Source organism: Heteronotia binoei, chromosome 8 (genome assembly GCF_032191835.1).
Source record: "Heteronotia binoei isolate CCM8104 ecotype False Entrance Well chromosome 8, APGP_CSIRO_Hbin_v1, whole genome shotgun sequence".
In the NCBI taxonomy this organism is placed as follows: domain Eukaryota; kingdom Metazoa; phylum Chordata; class Lepidosauria; order Squamata; family Gekkonidae; genus Heteronotia; species Heteronotia binoei.
The window spans coordinates 6,376,483-6,398,162 of NC_083230.1; the positions used below are offsets into that span (position 1 = coordinate 6,376,483).

The 21,680-nt window shown below is 44.9% G+C and overlaps 1 protein-coding gene across 1 annotated transcript in view; it reads right to left on the reverse strand.

Moving 5' to 3' along the window:
- RELN (reelin) overlaps window positions 1–21,680 on the reverse strand; it is a 659,346-nt gene that overhangs the window by 279,090 nt on the left and 358,576 nt on the right. The window contains exons 22-23 of the mRNA XM_060246073.1: window positions 9,447–9,639; window positions 7,967–8,079 (exon numbers count right to left, since the gene is read on the reverse strand). Coding sequence (XP_060102056.1) covers window positions 7,967–8,079; window positions 9,447–9,639 — 306 coding nt within the window. The remainder of the gene's footprint in view (window positions 1–7,966; window positions 8,080–9,446; window positions 9,640–21,680) is intronic.

The window sequence follows — 21,680 nt, forward strand, 5'->3', positions numbered from 1 at the left end:
TGAAATAATCCACCTAGATTGTGAAAGTAAGGAGAGAGAAGTTAGCAGTGTGTTCGGCAGCATAAGGCAGCAAAAGAGGAAGTTAATCCCTCACCCACTGGCTCTGCCACAACTGCCGAAAAAAGGAACTAGAAACTGGCTGGAATATCTCTCTCTCTCTCTCTCTCTCTCGGCTTGGCTTCGCGAACGAAGATTTAAGAAGGGTGCAGTAGTCCACATCTGCTGCAGGCTCACTGGTGGCTGACAAGACCAATGCGGAACAGGCAGGTCCGGCCACAGTGGCTGCAGGGAAAAGTCTGATTTAGGGTTGGTGCTGTAGCAGTGCGATTCTTCCTCAATCTCCTTTTGTCCTCAAGACCAGCTATGCGTGCGTTCTCAAAAGAAGAGACAGCCTGGTGGATGGTGTGCCTCCATGCTTTGCGATCTGAGGCTAGGTCAGACCACTGGTGATGGTTGATGCGACAGGTGCCAAGGGATTTCTTCAAGGAGTCCTTGTACCTCTTCTTTGGTGCCCCTCTATTTCGATGGCCGGTGGAGAGTTCGCCATACAGGGCAATCTTGGGAAGGCGGTGGTTTTCCATCCTAGAAATATGCCCTGCCCAGCGCAGCTGCGTCTTCAACAGCAGTGCCTCGATGCTGGTAACCTCCGCCCGCTTGAGGACTTCAGTGTTGGTCACAAAGTCACTCCAGTGGATGTTGAAGATGGTGCGAAGGCAGCGCTGATGAAAGCGCTCAAGGAGTCGCAGGTGATGACGGTATAAAACCCACGATTCGGAGCCATAGATGAGGGTTGTCATCACAACCGCTTTGTAAACATTGATCTTTGTGCCTTTTTTCAGATGCTTGTTGCTCCACACTCTTTTGTGCAGTCGGCCAAATGCACGGTTAGCCTTCGCCAGCCTGTTGTCAATCTCCTTGTCGATCTTAGCATCTGAGGAGATGATGCACCCCAGGTAGCTGAACTGCTGGACTGTCTTCAGAACTGATTCACCCACAGTGATGCAGGGAGGGTGATAATCTTCCTGGGGTGCAGGCTGGTGGAGAACTTCTGTCTTCTTCAGACTAACTTCTAGGCTGAATAGCTTGGCAGCCTCTGCAAAGCAGGACGTCATATGCTGCAGAGCTGATACCGAGTGGGAGACGAGTGCAGCATCATCAGCAAACAGTAGCTCTCGGATGAGTTTTTCCATTGTCTTGGAGTGGGCCTTTAGTCGCCTCAGGTTGAACAGGCTGCCATCAGTGCGATAGCGGATGTAGACACCATCGTCATCATCTAGATCTACTGCGGCTCTTTGAAGCATCATGCTAAAGAAGATCGTAAAGAGAGTTGGCGCGAGAACGCAGCCTTGCTTTACACCTGTGCCTATTGGGAAGGGCTCCGAGAGGTCGTTGCAGTGTCTGACTTGGCCTTGCTGGTCTTTGTGTAGCTGGATGATCATGCTGAGGAACCTTGGGGGACATCCTAAACGTTCCAAGATTTGCCACAGGCCTTTCCTGCTAACGGTATCGAAAGCTTTGGTAAGGTCGACAAAAGTCACATATAGACCCTTGTTCTGTTCCCTGCATTTCTCTTGGAGCTGCCTGAGAACAAATACCATGTCGGTGGTGCTCCTGTTAGCTCTGAAGCCGCACTGGCTCTCTGGGAGGAGTTCTTCTGCAATGGTGGGCACCAGTCTGTTCAGGAGTATTCTGGCAAGGATTTTGCCTGCGATGGAGAGCAGGGTTATCCCCCGGTAGTTGGAGCAGTCTGACTTTTCCCCTTTGTTCTTGTATAGGGTGATGATGATTGCATCGCGAAAGTCCTGTGGTAGTTTGCCTTGTTCCCAGCAGGTGACAAGTACTTTGTGAAGTGAGCTATGTAGTACTGTGCCCCCATGCTTCCAGATCTCTGGTGGAATTCCATCAACTCCTGCTGCCTTGCCACTTTTCAGTTGCTTGATGGCTTTAACAGTCTCTTCTAGAGTGGGGATCTCATCCAATTCTGTTTTCACTGGTTGAAGTGGGGTGAGGTGGATTGCTGAATCTTGAACTACGCGGTTGGCACTGAAGAGAACCTGAAAATACTCCGACCACCGGTTCAATATGGTCTGCAGGATCTGCTTGAAGGGTTGGGGCATACACACTGAAGAGTGTTGCATGCTGCTTGCTTTGAAGTGAGAGGCGCATGGACATGATGCGATCTGACTGACCTGTTGGCAGGTTTTCAAGTTTGGAGGCAATGGAGTTTCTGACCATGAAGCCAACGCCAGAAAGGCGGCTCTCAGCCTTTGACTTACCTGACCAGTAGAGGGTATAGCCAGCACCGTGTTCTTGGACTACCTTCCTCAGGGAAACGGACCTCACTGAGAGCTGCTATATCGATATTCAACCTGAGAAGTTCGTGGGCAACTAGAGCAGAGCGTCGTTCAGGGCGACCACTGTCTACTGTGTCAAGCATGGTTCTGATGTTCCAACACGCAAGCTTTAGTCTTTGCACACTTTGTGAGGCAGGTGCATGCCTTTTCTTTGTTGTTATTTTTTGACCGCAAGTAAGGATGCCCGTTGACCGTGGCTAGCCAACTGGGGTGGAGGAGACGAGCTTTGTTTAGGCCACCTTTTCTAGGCCCCTCTCCGTGTGGAGCAAGCAGTGCTGTCCCTAGATAAGGCTGCTTGGTCGTTCAGGGTGCTGCCGAAAAATGCTTTCGTCTCCGGGTTAGCATCAGGCGACCAATACCCTGAACCGCCTACATGCAGGATCGGGACTGTGGCTTCCAGTGGCACCTTCCACCTGCCGTTTCGCCCCTTGCCCATCGCTGCAGGACTTGATGCGTTATGGGTTGTGTATGTGGATATGCCCTTCAGGCCTGCGCAGAGGAATTTTTTTTCCCCATGAATACTTATTTTTATTAATCCCACTTTACCGTACAGATCTATTACATAAACAAGTAACAGATAAATTTATACATACAAATTCTGGACTAGACGAACTACCTACGAGGTATCTTACCTCTACCATCTGAAAAGTTCGAAAAGGGGTGAAGCAGTGGTACAACCAATATCAGCTGTTGTTTTCCGAATCGAGACAAAACAGAAACTATAACATGAAAATTACCAATGTTATTATTGCCTTTTAATTATTTTCTAACCATAAATAAACCTTTTTCCATCTTCCTGTTGCTTTTTCTTTTGTATTTCCCTTAATTATATTTGCTAATATGCCCATTTCGATTATATTTAAGATTTTTTGGGTTATTTCTTCTCTATCTGGTATATGTTTCAATTTCCAGTACTGGGCAAATAAAATTCTGGCAGCCGTAATTATATATATTGTAATTAATTCATCCTCTCTTGGTACCACATCTTTGACTAGTGAGAGTAACATAAATTCTGGTTTGAGCGGAAAATTGACCATCAATATCTCGGTTAAAATTTTATGAATTTCTTTCCAATATTTTTTCGATATATTACAAGACCACCATAAATGAAAATATGTTCCTGCTGTTTGTTCACATTTCCAGCAAATAGGAGAAATTGCTTTGTTAATTTTATTAAGTAAGATCAGAGTGATATGCCATCTATAAAAAAGCTTTATAAAATTTTCCCGTAGATTGACTGGCTTTATAATCTTGAAATTGTTTTTCCATAAAATTTCCCATTGTTCAAGCGAGATGCTATACTCAAAATTTTTGGCCCATTGTATCATGACGTGCTTAACCGTCTCGTCCTCAAGTTTTATGCGTAGGAAATAGTTATATACTTTCTTGATCATTTTGCCAGTTCTGACTGTTATTATTGTGTCAAAATCGAAATTTGATTTTGTGAATCCCTTGTGTTTATCCAAATTAAACTTGGCCGCGATTTGAATCATCGTCCACCAGTCTATTGTAAACCCACTAACCTCCATATCCTGCTTTTTTCTCATACTATCTTTTTCGTCTAAAATTTCGGTATATCTTAGTGTTTTCTCCGGAGACCATAATTGTGGATGCATTATGGCCTCCACCGGGGATAGCCACCTTGGAGTCTTGTCATAAATTTTCTTTCTTAACTTATACCATACTTTTAATAATCCTTTTCGCACTAAATGTCTTTGGAAATACGTTTGTGGCTTTTGGACATACCATAAATTATTATGCCAGCCTGCTTGTAAATCGACACCCTCGATTGTTAGCAAACGAGTGTCTTCTAGCATAATCCATTCCTGCAACCATACTGTTGCACAAGCCATGTAGTAAATTTCAAAATCCGGAAGGCCAAGACCTCCGTTTTCTTTAAAATGCTTTAGTCTCCGGGTTAGCATCAGGCGACCAATACCCTGAACCGCCTACATGCAGGATCGGGACTGTGGCTTCCAGTGGCACCTTCCACCTGCCGTTTCGCCCCTTACCCATCGCTGCAGGACTTGATGCGTTATGGGTTGTGTATGTGGATATGCCCTTCAGGCCTGCGCAGAGGAATTTTTTAGGTGAAGCCCAGTGTGCGCGGTACTGGCTCCCCCCTTTCACCTGGGGGTCATCTGCCATGGCCCAGTAAGCCGGGACGCCGGCAGCGAGTCCTCCAGGTGGTTGGTGTTACATTAACAAGCTCTATCTGCCCGGGTTTGATGTTAGAGTTTTCCTTCTCGTAGGCTGGCGAGGTTGGTGGGCCCAGCCTGCCCATCCGGTTATACCGCCGGACAATTCAGTCACACCATGACGTAGCAAACTCTGTGAAAAACGGGGGGGACCATCGAGAAGGTGTTGCTACGGATGCAGTAATGCAGGAGAGGCCATTGCAGTGACCATCTGCCAGGCATAGCCAGACAGTGACCACGCGGCGTTCACTACACCGGGAGAGGAGAGGCTATGTATTGCGCATACACTTTCCCTGGGGGGGTAGGATACCCAGAGGGAGCCCACCCAACCCCACCCCCCCTGGCTGGAATAAGCATTGAGCAATGTACCTTGGAAAATGTCTTGGGAGCAGGTCAAAGGTGCAAATGTGTTTTTGATGAAGGATATTGCTGCAAGAGTGTTAAGCAACATCAATGCCATGTATGGAAAGACCCTCCCTATCTCCTCCTTGTTCCTTTAGAAATATGACGCTTGTACTGATGTATGGGATATGAGGTGGTCCTTTCCTGTAATTGTGCGATTGTTTCCTGGAAATGATTGTCTGTGACTATAAAACTGTAGACCTTCCTGAAATCGTGGCTCTCAGATTTGTTTAGACATGAGTCTGGTCTGGGGTCCATGTACATGTTAAATAAACAGCTGTTTCTTCCTGATTTCGCCTGTGGCCTCATTTCCGCCTGACCACCAGCAGCTAAGAAACCAAGATGGTGTGGCAATATAAGTTTTTTAAAACACGAATTTACAGTAGTTTATGTGCTTCATTTAGTAACACTTACTAAATGAAGCACATAAACTACTGTAAATTCGTGTTTTCATGTAGACCTATTTCATGTATTGCATTGTAGAAACACTTGTTTCCATGATAATCCCCTTTCATCTCTCTCATTTCCTGTTAAGTGAAGTGAATCACAAAAGGAACTATTGCTATGTTGTTGCAGCTTCAAAAACTTAACTCGAATTTCCCCACTTTTCCAGCACAACAAATCTCATATATTTCAAGCAAAGCAAGAATGATTCCTTTTGCATAACCTTTTTAAATACAAGATTTAACACAAAATGGCTACTTCCGTTCAACCTATTAGGAGAATCTAAGAATCAGAGGCTGATTAAATTATATTTGCTACCTTCTGAGTTACTGTTAATTACATTTACCCAATTATACTGCAACTTAGTCATTAGGTGTTGATTTGTTTATGAAGGCAGCAACTGGCAGCTGTTTGTATCTCATTAAGCCTGTTCTTATGTAAATACCTTCCATAAAAGTGAAATTAATTTCCATCAGTCTTAGAAACATATAATTCATGTACAATACAGTTCCAAAGAGCAGGTGCAGCTAGCTGATATTTCCAGCACAAGTTTCCCACATCACATATTTTCACAAACAGCAGATTTCAGGGAACACAAAGGTCCTCTAAAGCCCTTTGTGCCCAGATGCGCCAGATTTACAGGTGTAGATATTGCTGCAAAAACAACATGATGTTCAAGGTAGCTTATGCCAAGGAAAGACATTGCCAGCTTGGAATTGATTTGATGTGGGGGGGAAAATAGGGGAACATTCAGATTCATAGACAAGCCGGCAAGTCTCTGCAGATTATTGAAACAGGGTCACAGAGATCTTGCATGTAGGAACTCCCTAGAATATTTGCTTCATTTATCACATGGTGAGGGAAGTATGGGAGCAGTGCTGGGAGGAAAACGCAGATTAGAAGTGCTATTGTGGTGTTCTTAGGTTAAGTAGTGGCAAAAGCCAGTTTGGTATAGTGGTTAAGTATGTGGACTCTTATCTGGGAGAACCGGGTTTGATTCCCCACTCCTCCACTTGCACCTGCTGGCATGGCCTTGGGTCAGCCATAGCTCTGGCAGAGGTTGTCCTTGAAAGGGCAGCTACTGTGAGAGTTCTCTCAGCCCCACCCACCTCACAGGGTGTCTTGTGGGGGAGGGAGATAAAGGAGATTGTGAGCCGCTCTGAGACTCTTGAGTGGAGGGCGGAATATAAATCGAATGTCTTCTTCTTCTTCTTCTTCTTCTTCTTCTTCTTCTTCTTCTTCTTCTTCTTCTTCTTCTTCTTCTTCTTCTTCTTCTGCAGCAGTTGTTATGCCTGTTTAAGAGCTACACAAACTTAAATTGTACTCAGTCACTTTATACAACATTGATCTTTCTCTTTCTGGGTAGGTTGTGGGAGATGGGGGAAGACTATGGGGTGGGGACATGGGAGATAACCATCATCAGCAAAACAACATAATTTCCAGGGTAATCCGGAGGTGATGTTATGCCCCTGTAGGAATCGCTGGAAACTATGGTTAAAATAATTCCTCAAAATGAGCAAAAGGTAAGCAACAATAGCATTATGGTGAAAGACAAAAGAACAAAGGAGGACATTCTATGTGTTTTGTTTTTTTCATTTTGGAAACATGGAAAACTTGTGAAATCGTCTATGGATTAAAATGATCTAGCTATACATTAATGGAAACTAATGGTTAATAAATGTACTCACGTTATTTTGGTCATTTGAAATGCTAAAAGACATGACAGTTGTTATTCATTTGGAATATGATCCAAGCCAAAGTTATGTTTCTCATTTCCTTGAGCAATACAAATTTGTAAGGCAGCTATACATGGTCAGTTTTCGTTTGGATGAGAGATCAGCAATCAGAAGGTGTATAATGAAAGCATATGAGAGAGGAAGAACCATAGCACCAGGCCCACACCTATATTTGTTCAGTAAAGACAAATATACACGTACCAACTATATCCATGTAGGTTTGACTGAACAATTCCATGTACAGAGCACACCCCCATACAGTTTACATATATGTAGGGTTTTTCAAACGAATACATACACACAGGTTGGATGTGGGACCTGCTATCATATCCTACACCCCTCCTGCCATAACATGTCCACTGTACAAACTTTGCTTGCCTGAGAATAGTGTAAATGTAGACTTATAGTGCCTTTTGTAATAAAACGTTTATCAGGTTATCACATATTACACAAATTAAGCAGGTAGCAAAAAGCAGGTACAAGCTATGCAGTCCTGATTACAGATTTTCATTAACACCTTTGGAGTCATAAACTGCAAATGCTTAAAGTAGTTTTCAGGTTCCTTGTCCAAATTCAGACATCCCACTTTACAGGACTCTAGCCTACGACTGAGATGGTCAAACTAACCCAGGACCTTTTAAAAATTGAATATCGGGCATTCACCAATAATAGACATCAAAGCTAAAAACAGACTGCTAAGGCTACTAAATGTAGCTGCATCATCAAAGATAATCCAAACACGGCTTTAAAGGACGGCTGAATCTGTTGTGTCTCCCAACCCACCCCCACCCAACGGTATGCTTTTCTTACAAGGAAGGCTTTGTAGTCTCACCATGTTTTCTGAGGTAAAAGCACTGTCACCCTCCGCCACTGTGTATATTCACTGGAATGGTAGATACTTGCTGATGTAAACTCCTGGCAACTGGGCATACTAGGAAGACATTCCTAAAATAAAACAGATATATTAGGATTAATGCAAAGGCATAAAAATGAATTCCATTTTATTTAACATAAAAATTCTGAGAAGTAGAAGGTTTTTGTAAAAAGCATGGGCATGGCCAGGGTGCAAACTTTTAGGTGGAAACAAAAGAGATCTTAGCCTATGATTTGCAGCCTGTTGTCTTGATAGATCATTCCAGTGGATTTCAGCTAGGATTGGTAAATTCCTAGAAATTTGGGATGAAGCTTGGGGAGGGCAGAGTGTGGGGAGGCAGCTCAGCAGAAATGTGAAGCCATACAATCTGACCTCCAAAGCTGCCATTTTCTCCAGGCAAATTGAACTCTGTACTATGAACATCAGTTGTAATTCAAGGACAACTCCAGGCTCCTAATTCTATTCCAGCCAATACTTAGCATACCTTATGTCAGGAGTCCCTAACATGTTGTCTGTGGGCATCATGGCATCCACAGACAACTTTCCTGATGCCCAAGTGTTATAGAAAGCGAGCGAAGCCGGCTGGGGCCTTTGCCCAGTAGGGTTTCTGACTGGCCACTGGAGATTTGATTTTTACTATCTTTTAGGCCAAAACATTTCTTTTTGCCCAGTCTTTTAATTTGAGGTAATATCTTTACAGCTATTTTATGGTCTGCTTCTTCTGTTTTAAGGATAGTTTTATGCTGGTTTTATGTCCATGTACACGTTCATTCTTATATTAATAATTGATTATTTTAATTGTAAATAGTTTCAAGCAGGACTCTAGAGGTGGCATAAAAACCTCCTAAATCAATCAATCAATCAATCAATCAATCAAACCAAGATGAAAACTGAAAACAGCAGACAGCTAGCTATTCTTGTCAACTTCAATCCAGCCCAAACATCTGCTGTATTGCGGATGATCTTTATATGTCTTCTAAAACTCAAAAGAGATTGGGCCATATGTACATCCCAGAAAAGAGAGTTTCAGTCTCTTGCCAATAAGGCCTTGCCATATTTCCCCTCTCATAACCTCTGAAAGGAGCAGAACACAAAGTAAGGCTTCACCAGCTGATCAAAGCAAGCAGACAGGTTCATGCTGAAGGAAGTTCTGCTTGAGGGATCCAGTGTATGTCTTGGATAATTAATGATGGTCTAGAACTGCAGTCTAAACAGTCTAATTCTGAACTTAGTCAAGGATGTATTTCTTCATACATTTGTAGTTCTGATTTAACAACATTTCTTGCAAGAGTATATTAGAGTTCTTTCTACTGTTTCACAGAGCATTGCGTTTACCTTGACGATTGTTTTGTTTTACAACATAGATTAATGTTTGAACAGTCACAACTTTATTTCACATCTACAATGAGTGAACAAACACCTTCTTTGATAAACTCACCTCTTGAACCAGATGCCAAGTAAGACCATGGTTAGTAGAGTATTCCAGTTTCACCTGGTTGTCCATATGAGTTGTGTACTGCTGCCCACAGCCCATTACCAAGTTGAACTGTATCATATACGATGCTCCAATTTGCATAGACTGTGTTTCCACATAGCGCACACTAGAAGCAACTTTGGAATCTCCTATAAAACTAAAAGAAAGAGGAGAGAAATAATGATTTCTGCCCATAACAGAATCTGCCAAGCAAGGCAAATACAGAACAAAGAAGGATAGTACCACCTACTGTTTGTAGTATGATGTATTTTAAGCTGGTCTCATCCACCAAGCCTCTTGTGTCTAGAGAAAGCTTCTTGCATTGGAAAAAAGCCTCTGCTAGTGAATGGATCCACAGGATACAACCATCTGTTTTTTCATGAACCTGCAAATTCTTATTGTTAAACCTTACTGGTGCATTTGGAATGAGATCAGCAAAGCCGTGAAGTGTCATGCTGCAAACTGTGGGTGGATTGTCCTTTTTATACCTTCCCTATCTTCTGTCCACCCTGAATGGAAACTTACTATGACATATACTTGTCTTCCCTGGTGTCAGAATGCAGCAAAGCTAATCATAGGAAGAGGCTCCTGTTCCAAGTGCTGGATGAAGGGCACCAGCTAATACGTGTGCTTCTTCTGAAAATTCAAAACCAAATTCTCCTCCCCCCTTTTTTGGGGGGGAGGGGCCACTGCACAGTAGAGCACAGATCCGGCCTCTTTCAGCTAGCCTTGCCTGCTCTTAGGGTTTCCCCTAAATTTTAAGATTTTAGTACCTACTCGGAGTCTTCAGGATGGGAAAAAATGCACTCTCTACATAGAGCAGACAAACTAATTTCTACAGAGCCCATTCCTAGTCTACTCTTCCATTCCAAAGTTTAAACAACTGTGTTTTTTTCCCAGCCCATATAGAGTAGAGTGCCTGAAAGGTTGACATGGAAGGTAGGCTCAATAAATATGCTTTGAAAACACACAAGAAGAGTTACAGAGTTGTACAGGAGACAGAACAATAATATTAAGGCGTCTTTTAACAGTAATCATCAGGATCTACCCCTTGCTCATGAGGTAGTATCTCTGAGCTTCCACTGAATTCCAGGGCCTGAGCTTTAGGACACCTGGTGATTGTAGGTTCAAGTTCAGCTTGGCTTTTGTAGTTAGACTACATATTCTATTCTTCAGGTAGCACATAAATACCCTTTCATATGAAGGGCAAGGCTTCAGGGAATATCAGTAACAAGGTTGGGATTGGCACTGAAGGATTCTTTTTACTGCTCTTCCTTAGAATTTAGTTCAGATTACTGATCTGGACTGTGTTTTGCTGGATAGCTTGTGCCATAAATGTCAACATGTACTTTAGAGGTTTAGACAATGACACTGAAAACTGACATTAATTTTTTTTTACAGTATCCTTGGCTGGGGGCTGTTATACATTAGAAGTTTAAGAATGCATCCTGTGCATGTGCCTTACAGAGAGGTTCGAGAGTGAAGCGTGTAAAGTCTGCTTTGGTGGGAATGGCTGGAAGGGTAAAGGAGATGCCCTGGGGAAGGGAAAGCAGCCCACACATCCTTCGGACCCAGTTTCCTTGTCTGAGGCCAAGGAGGAGGTTTTGCAGCAGCAGGATATTTGACAGCAGATTGCAGCCGTTGAGGCAGCTCACAGGATGGCCCTAGTATGGGGCCAGGTTGACACACGGATGGCCAGGTGTATAGTGACATTCTGCTGTAATGCAGAGGTGATGGTCCATCTTTCAGCCTTTCTATTGGAGGGGCCAGTTTTATGGCTGTGAACTTGAAGTTAGAAATTACTTGAAGTTAGTAATGCTGTATGGGAAAAGATTTCCTGCCTCCCAACACACATGGTCCGGGTGTCACTGCTTGGGATTGTACCTAAGAAAGCGGCAGGGGAGTTTCATTTAATACATCATTTGTCATTTCCAAAGGGTGCTTTGGTTAACGATGCTATCCCTGACCACCTCTGTTCCATGTGGTACACATCCTTTGACCAGGCCATCAAGGTTGTGCACATGTGTGGGCCCACAGATGAGCTTGCAAAATGCAACATTAAGTTGGCTTTCTGTCTTTTGCCAGTTTCCCTGGCAGATTTTGAATTATTGGGTTTTGCATTTCAAGGTTCATTTTACATGGACAAGGCTTTCCCAGTGGGTTGTTCTGTATCCCGTTCAGCATTTGAGAGATTAAGTTCATTCTTGGAATGGGCTGTCTGGAGATGGAAAGGGATTGAGGACACAGTTTATTATCTTGATGACTTCTTGCTTTGTGGACCAGGTGCTTTGGGCAATTGTAGCACCCCCCCCCCTCTGTGGGTTCATGGAGTTGGCTACTGAGCTAGGCATCCTCCTGGCACATGAGAAGATGGAGGCAGGGGTGTAGACTTTCCAATTTCCCGGGGGTGTGTGTGTGGGACTCAGTCAGAGGCATTGCTATGATAGGTCTCTAAAAGACCTGAGATCCAATGACATCATAGGGAGGAGCCAGTGACATCACAGGGAGGGACCTCCATTATCACTACTTCTGGGATTTAGGGAGAAGCTTCCCAGAAATTTAGCGGGAACCCCCCTAACAATGCCCCTGAGCTGGGCCAAACCCAGGAAAAGGTGGGAGTTGGCCAGTGGTTATAGTGGTATATCAGCAGTCTCCTGCTGTGTCCTGTTTTTGAAATTCACTTTTAGAATGAATAGTCACTTTAAGATCTGCAAACATGCATATCAAGTGCATAGGTTAAACTAATGGTCACAAATTTGATAATAATAGGCAACACAGAAAAGCCTTTAGGGGAACTTCTTTTTTGCGTGTTAATTCTAGAACGTGTTGTAGATCTTCATAGAACAGGGCCACTTCAGCCTCTTCTGCATCAGTGTTTGAGGCACAGACTTGGATTACTGTAATATTGAATGGTTTGCCTTGGATACAGACCGAGATCATTCTAGCATTTTTGAGATTGTATTCCATTACTGCCTTCCTCACTCTCTTGTTAACTATAAAGGCCACACCATATCTTCTACAGGACTCTTGCCCACAATAATAGATGTAGTGATCCTCTGAGTTAAATTCACCCATTCTCGTCTATTTTAGTTCACTGATTCCCAAGATGTCGATGTTCAGTCTTGCCATCTCTTGTTTGACTACATCCAGCTTACCTTGATTAATAGATTTTACATTCCATGTTCCAATGCAGTATTGTTCTTTGCAGCATTGGATGTTCTTTCACCATCAGACACATCCACAACTGAGCATCCTTTCGGCTTTGGCCCAGCCACTTCATTCTTTCTGTGGTTACTTGGACTTGCCCTACACTCTTCCCAAGTAGCATATTGGGCACCTTCTGACCTGAGGGGCTCATCTTCCAGTGCCATATCTTTTAGCCTTTTGTTACTGTCCATGGATTTTTCTTGGCAAGGATACTGGAGTGGTTTGCCTTTTCTTTCTCCAGTGGATCGTATTTTGTCTGGGTTCTCAGCTGTGGCCTGTCCATCTTGGGTGGCCCTGCATGGCTTAGCCCACAGCCTCATTGAACCGCGCAAGCCCTCTCGCCACATCATGCCTCTTCTTAAAATTCTAGAAGTGTCCACAGGTTCAGCAAGGCTGGGGATCCCTGATCTAGATAAAAATTATATTGCTATACCTCAAACAAATACAACAAATGCACCATTTATTATTATACTCAGTTCCCATTAGAACAAACAAGATTCTTCCACAATATTTCATGGTCTTATTTACCTTAAGTCTAGAAACATTATACATGTCTATATCTGCATCTATTCTACAACAAAAATAGAAGAAGACAGGAAACGATTTTTTTTTGGGGGGGGGGGGGGTCCAAATAAGCAAAAAATAAAAATCTGGCTGATTAATAATCTGGATCACTCTAATGTATGCCAGCCAAATTGTTTTTATCCAAAGCTAATGCCTGCACATTCTTTGAAAATGTGAATCTCTCCTTTAATCTCAGTATGAAATTTGACTTTACACATTACATTCTGACCTGTTATATTCATTGCCTTTACAACAGATATGGAAGGGAAAACACTTTGCCAACTAAGACTCTGAGATCCTCTTAGCAGTAGTATATGCAAAAAGGATCTCGGGGTCTTAGTGGACCATACGCTGAACACAAGTCAACAGTGTGATGTGGAGGCTAAAAAGGCAAATGAAATTTTGGGCTGTATCAACAGAAGTATAGTGTTGAGATCATGTGAAGTGATGGTATCGCTTTACTCTGCTCTGGTAAAACCTCACCTGGAGTATTGTGTTCAGTTTTGGGCACCACATTTTAAGAAGGATATAGACAAGCTGGAATGGATCCAGAGGAGGGCAATGAAGAAAGGTTGAAGGAGCTGGGCATGTTTAGCCTGGAGAAGAGGCGGCTGAGAGGTGATATGATCACCATCTTCAAGGGCTGTCATATAGAGGATGGTGTGGAATTGTTTTCTGTGGTCCCAGAAGGTAGGACCAGAACCAATCGGTTGGAATTAAATCAAAAGAGTTTCCGGCTTAACATTAGGAAGAACTTCCTGACTGTTAGAGTGGTTCCTCAGTGGAACAGGCTTCCTCAGGAGGTGGTGGGCTCTCCTTCCTTGGAGGTTTTTAAACAGAGGCCAGATGACCATCTGACAGCGATGAAGATCCTGTGAATTTAGGGGGAGGTATTTGTGAATTTCCTGCATTGTGCAGGGGGTTGGACTAGATGACCCTGGAGGTCCCTTCCAACTCTACGATTCTATGAACTTCCTAACTTTTGTAATTGGGGGGTGAATGAGACTCTGAAGAGACCCTTTTTTGTCTCACAGGCCATTTAAAAAAAAACTTCAAAGAACATGCAGTATCCCATATCTATGAGGTGCGAAGATGTGCCTTTTTCATAATGTTATTCCTTTGTGAGTTTTTCTTTTACTCACAGATTTCCTGTGGCCATATATCAATTGCATTAAAGGCCTGAACTTCACTTCCTTCACCACTTCTTCCTCTAGAAATTCTCCAGTGTGCTTGCTTACTGCCGATTTTTCTGCTGGAGTCCCTACTATTTCTTTTTTTGTGTGGAGAATCAATTTGAACACTCTCAGAAGGTAGCCTAATATATTGCCTGTGTCATCAAGGAGGAGCAATCAAATCTTCCCCAGAAACAATGAATCAAAGAGGCCTGTCATAGATATTCTTCTGAGAAATGATTTCAACTTGCACATTTAATTAAAAACTGCACGGGCACAGAAATAGTCAACTTCCACGGGTATTCCCAAAGTAATCAGTCTACCTGCAAGCATGCAGACTAATTGGTACACATGGGAATGGCACCACAGTGAATGCCAGCCAATCATTGTTATTGGTAAGAGTGCAATGGGATTTTACACCTGCTGTACTTTCAGAACCTTCCCTTTCAGTAATAATGGAAAGCTATGTGGACACAGGTTAATTATATTAGGCAAACGGAGCATGCTAATGGGATAGACAGAACCTAGATTCTCATAGTTGATCTGATGCTTCTTCCTGACATAAAGTGTTTTATTATTGTCTTTGTGACATATTTCATATGCTCATCTAACTCTCAGAGACACCATGACCATATTGGGCATCACTAAAACAAGAACTGCCCCAATCATATCAGAAGCTGGTAGTTCTCTGCATGGAGCTTCATGCGTTAATCAGAACCACTGTGCGAGGGGGGAAATGTGATTTTTCCCTTTCATTAGCAGTGGCCATAGATATATATACTGATTTTGGCATCACACACAAAAGCTAGTAGCTGCTTACAGCTGGCATCTGAGGGATACACAGTAAAGTTGAAGAAGGAAGTTATAGGCCCACAGGATAGAGTCACATACAGACACTGCCAGTGGGTATGCAGGTAGCTCATGGCATTTGTGTATGGAATCTGAAATAATTCAAAATTAAATGTGTGTGTAAACTCTCATCCTCTTTTCCCCCTTCTTGTTGGAGCTGAAGGATGCTGAGGCAATGCCCCATGTGGGCAATTGAGAGAGGGTCTTCATCACCAACAGTAGGAATTAACATGCCAATCACACTCCCATAGGCTCCCCCCACCCCCGGTCACTTCTTCCCCATCCAAATTAAATAGCTGAAGATATTTGACTAATATGATCAGCTACCCTAGTGAATTTATACACAGAATGAAGCTCACTGTACAAAAGCGGTCTATTTTTATATATATTAATTTTTTAAATTGCACAGATTCAGTACAAATATATATTTGAAAGGCATTCCTATTGAGTGCCATTGGCACATGTAGTTATATAGATACTCAGTCATTAGCTATTCTGTAGAATGCTCTCTCACAAAGAAAAAGAGAAAGCTTGAGCAGAGCAAGAAATATAATTCAGGTTCTTCTTATTCCCTGTTCATTATGTGCTATAGATCAATCTAACCACATAATAAATGTTTAAGTATATCACACTGAGTTTCATGGCACGAGCTTCTATCTAGTCCAGAAGTGTCAAACCAATGATTCAGGCGAGGTACCCATAAACAGAAGGTGAATGTGGGAAGGGAAGCCACTGTATCAACACTCCTTCAATTGTTCCTATCAGTTAGGTGGATGGGCAATGTACCCATCAAATTTCCAAGCAGGAAAACAGCAGCAGCAACAACAAAAACAGGTTGTTTACCTGTAACTGATGATCTTTAAAAGGTCATCTGTGCAGTCATCCGCTGGACCTCATCAAGAAATTTCTAGAGCTCTTTTTGGTGTGCTTTACCTCATCTCTGGGGAGCAGCAATCAACTGGCCATGCCTGGAGCTGAGGGAAACCCCACCTCCCACTCAGTTCCTTCCGTGCAACTCAAGGTAAGTGAAAAAAAGATGCCAGCAATGGGGAAGGCTGGGCAGAAATGTGTGATTGCACAGATGGCCACTCTAAGATAATCAGTTACAGGTAATCAATCTGTTTATCTTCTTTGGGGTCTCTGTGCAGGCCACACACTAGGTGACTAGAAGGCTGACAAAGGATGGTGGGTGGTGGCAGAGAATGTGAACCCAGTAACTGACACAGAGACAAGTAGGTAACTGAATACTGACAAAACATGGTCTTTTTGCTCACTAGTCTCTCTCTCTCGGCTTGACTTCGCGAACGAAGATTTAAGAAGGGTGCAGTAGTCCATGTCTGCTGCAGGCTCGCTGGTGGCTGACAAGACCAATGTGGAACAGGCAGATCCGGCCACAGTGGTTGCAGGGAAAAGTCTGATTTGGGGTTGGTGCTGTAGCAGTGCGATTCTTCCTCAATCTCCTTTTGTCCTCAAGACCAGCTATGCGTGCGTTCTCAAAGGAAGAGACAGCCTGGTGGATGGTGTGCCTCCATGCTTTGCGATCTGAGGCTAGGTCAGACCACTGGTGATGGTTGATGCGACAGGTGCCAAGGGATTTCTTCAAGGAGTCCTTGTACCTCTTCTTTGGTGCCCCTCTATTTTGATGGCCGGTGGAAAGTTCACCATACAGAGCAATCTTGGGAAGGCGGTGGTTTTCCATCCTAGAAATACGCCCTGCCCAGCGCAGCTGCGTCTTCAACAGCAGTGCCTCGATGCTTGCAACCTCCGCCCTCTTGAGGACTTCAGTGTTGGTCACAAAGTCACTCCAGTGGATGTTGAGGATGGTGCGAAGGCAGCGCTGATGAAAGCGCTCAAGGAGTCGCAGGTGATGACGGTATAAAACCCACGATTCGGAGCCGTAGATGAGGGTTGTCATCACAACCGCTTTGTAAACATTGATCTTTGTGCCTTTTTTCAGAGTAAGAAAAGAACATCTGCTTGCCCAAAGGCAGTGTCCTTCTGGGCCTTGATGTCCAGGGCATAGAGGGCTGCAAAGGTTGACAGAGAAGACCATGTAACAGCTGTACAAATGTCCTCCAGAGAGATGCCAGCCAGGAAAGCTAAGGAAGTGGACATGGCCCTGGTGGAATAAACCTGAGGCAATGATGGTAAAGACTTGACTATCAGTTGATAACAGAGTCCAATAGTTAAAGAGACCCACCTGGACAGTCTCTCTGCAGAGACAGGTCTACCTTTGGATGGACTGACATAGGAGACAAACATAGGAGTCAAGAGCCTTGTCAGAATGGCTCAGTCTGAGATAGATCCCAGCACATGTCTAATATGTGTAAGGCATGTTGGCTGTGATCAGTGGGTTAAGGGAAGAAAAATGGTAGTACTACTGGTTCAGATAAATAAAAAGTGAAACTATCTTTGACAAGGAGGGATTGGGCTCATGATCACTTTGTCAGTGTGGGATATCATATAAGGAGGGTCTATCCCGGTGAGTGTCACCAGGAGGCCAGTCTTCCAAGTCAAAAGATGTAAAACTGATGTGACCATGGGCGCAAATGAGTTACGACAAAACCCATGAGTTACGACAAAATCAAAGAGAGACTCCAGTCTGGGACCAACTGTTTATGAGGTGAATGGAGATTTAGAATGCCTTTTATGAACGCCTTGGTACTAGAATGGGAGAAAGGAGTTGCACGTTCAACTGTCTTGTGGAAAGCTGAAATCTCAGAAAGATTTATTTATTTAATTCAATTTATATTCCGCCCATCCCACCGAGGCTGGCTCAGGGCGGCTCACATGGTCATGCATATGCATGAATATAAACATACAATAAAACATTAAAGCAGTAAAAACAATTTAAAACATAGAAATTGACATTTCAGGTGCTATGATCTTGAGTGTGTTGTCTTGCTATTCCAGCTGGGTGTTCTCCGTGAAGCATATCTTAGTGGTCCAGATGTTCTATATGGAGCAGATTGCTAGAGATGGTCCAGATATTTTTTGGAGACTGTAGTAGTCAATGGTCTAACTTACAAATGCCTGGTGGAAGAGTGTTGTCTTACAGGCCCTGCGGAACTGTACAAGCTCTCACAGGGCCCTGACCTCCTCCAGGAGCTCATTCCACCAGTGTGGGGTTGCTACAGAAAAGGCCCTAGCTCTAGTTGTCATGAGCCTGGACTCTTTAGGGCTGGGGATTGAAAGCAGGTTTTTTGACCCAGACCAAAGTGCTCTCTGGGGAACATGTGGGGAAAGGCGGTCCCTAAGGTATGCAGGTCCCCTGCAATATAGTGCATTGAAGGTAAGAACAAGCATCTTGAAATGAATCCAGTATGAAATGGGCAACCAGTGCAGTGCTTTCAACACAGGTTGAATGTCCTCGCGTAGGGGGAGACCCGTTAACAACCTGGCTGCAGCAATCTGCCCTAGTTGGAGTTTCTGGGTTTGAGACAAAGCCAGCCCCTTGTAGAGGGCATTGCAGTAATCCAACCTCGAGGTGACCGTGGTGTGGATCACTGTCGCTAAGTTGTCGCATTCGAGGTAAGGGACCAACTGCCTTACTAGCCAAAGACAATAAAAGGCTGATCTGGCAGTGGTTGCTACCTGGGCCTCCATAGCTAAAGAGGAATCCAGGAGCACCCCTAAGCTTTTAACCTTGGGCACCGGTGCAAGTAGCATCCCATCAAAGGTCCTCAGATCCCGGACTGCCACGACTTAGGTACAGGACCTCCGTCTTTGTCAGATTCAAATTCTGTCAACTCTGCCTGAGCCAACCTGCCACAGCTTGTAGTGCCATGGCCAGATCTTCTGGGGAGGAGTTGGACTGGCCACCCATCAGCAAATAGAGCTGGGTATCTTCTGCATACTGATGACACCCCAGCCCAAACCTCTGGGCAATATGGGCAAGGGGGTGCATGTAGATGTTGAACAACATTGGGGAGAGAACTGCCCCTTGTGGCACATCACATACAAGTGGGTGCTGTCAGGACAGTCCCTCCCCTGCCACCACCCTTTGTCCCCGACCCTGTAGGAAGGAGGAGCGCCACTGTAAGGCCAACCCCTGTATCCCAGCTTCGGAAAGGCAGAGGGTCAGCAACTGATGATCGACCATATCATATGCAGACGATAGGTCTAGAAGCATCAGTACTGCCAAGCCACCTCTATCCAGATGCCTCTGGAGGTCATCTGTGAGGGCGACCAGAACCGTTTCCACCCACGACCCAGACAGAAACTGGATCGAAAAGGTAAGCATGGAAGTGTCATCCAGAAAGCTCTGTAACTGCACTGCAACTGCCCTCTCAATAACCTTGCCCAAGAAGGGCAAGTTTGACACTGGCCGGTAATTTGCCAATATGGCCAGGTCCAAAAATGGTTTTTTAAGGAGGGGGACGACCACTGCCTCTTTAAGAGACTGAGGGAAGGTCCCTTCTGATAGGGACCTGTTGACAATTTCCCTCAGGGGAACCCGTAGTTCACAGCCAGCTTTTATAAGCCAGGATGGACATGGGTCTAAACTACAAGTGGTTGAGCATACAGTGGAGAGCGTTTTGTCAACTTCCTCCAGGATGAGTGAAGTGAAATAATCCAAAACCTAACTAGATGTTAACAGAGCTTTGAGCTCCTTTACTGTCTCAAGTGTAGCTGGAAGGTCGTGGCGGAGTAACAGGACCATATCTGCGAAAAACCTCACAAAAGCCTCGCTATCGATATCCAATTTGCTAGCATTTAGTTTACCCTGTGGTAGGGTAATTAATGACCGGATTGTTCTAAACAATTGAGCTGGGCGTGAGTTTGCAGATGCAACCGTGGCTGCAAAATAAGCTCTCTTAGCAGCCTTGACTGCCATCCTCATAAACGACCTATAGGATGTTCTTGTCACTTCATCACGGGCGCACCACCACTGCCCCTCCAGCTGTCTCAGCCCGTTTCATCAGCCATAGCTTTGCGGTATACCATGGGGCCAGCTTTAAATGGGGGCGGAGAGAGTGCCTGGGAGTGATCTCATCAATGGCCAGTGGGAGGGGACAGAGGAGTGGGGGAAGGGGGCTGAGACAAAACAGGGCTCGGCACCCTTCCAGTCTACTTCCCATCCCAACGGTGACAGGTAGTGGAACCAGGAGAATTTGCCCACGCCCGTCATTGGTGTTATGCAACGCCAGGTCTATAAATAATAAGACCGAGACCCTTAGAGACTTCCTGCTTCGGCAGGACACAGACCTGGTTTGCGTGACCGAGACCTGGTCGCAAGAAGGGGAGACAGTGGCTCTCTCCCAGATGACCCCCCCCCCGGGATACTCGGTCTTTCACCAATCACGGGTTAGTGGGCGGGGGGGGAGGGGTGGCATTATTCATACGGGAGGATTACTCCTTCCGGGCTCTCCCGGCCCCAACGATCAATGGCGTTGAATGTGCCGGCTGGCGTGGGATGTCAGAGAGGGGTTGGCGATCTGGCCGGTGTACCGTCAGCCTAACGCACCGGCCAGCGCCTTACCATCCCTGATGGAGGCGGTGTCGGGCTGGGCATTGGAGCACCCGAGGCTTGTGGTCCTGGGTGACTTCAATGTCCATGCCGATGACGCGGCCTCCAGTCGAGCAATGGACCTAGTGTCTTCCATGGTGACACTGGGGCTCTTTCAGTTTATTACGACTCCTACGCATCAGGCGGGAAACACATTAGACCTGATCTTTGCGTCCGGGATTTGGGTGAGTGATATCGCAACGGAGGCGGTGCCATGGTTGGACCACCTAGCCCTCAAGGCCCGTATGGAGACGCCACACCAACCCTGTAAGGGCGGAAAGCCTATTTTGGCTCGCCCGCGGAGCCTGATGGACCCGGAACGGTTCCAGATGGCTCTTCGGGATCCCTGGCTCCCTGGCAATTCCCTTGATGCCCTAGTTGATGCCTGGCAAGACCAGCTAACTGGGGTGATCAACGAGATCACACCTCAACGTCCTCTGCGCCCCCGTTTGAAGCTGGCTCCATGGTACACCTTGGAGTTATGCCAGCTGAAACAAGGACTCAGACGACTAGAGAGGCAGTGGCAGCGCACTCGTGGCGAAGCGGCGAGAACATCTTATAGAACGCTTATGAGGTCATATGAGATGGCACTCAAGGCTGCAAAGAAAGATTACTTCGCAGCCAAGATTGTGTCTGCAAATTCGCGCCCGGCACAATTGTTTAAAATAATTAGAGATTTAACTACGCTGCCCCAGGGCAGGCCAAATGTTAGAGAATTGGAAATAGGCTGTGAGGCTTTTGCGAATTTTTTTGCAGACAAAATCACGTTGCTCCGCCAGGACCTGCCCATCACATTAGATACAGTACACGAACTGGAGGCTCCGTGCCTGTCTTCAGGTTTAGTCCTGGATCATTTCGACCCGCTCAGCCTGGAGGAAGTCGATGGAATTCTCTCCT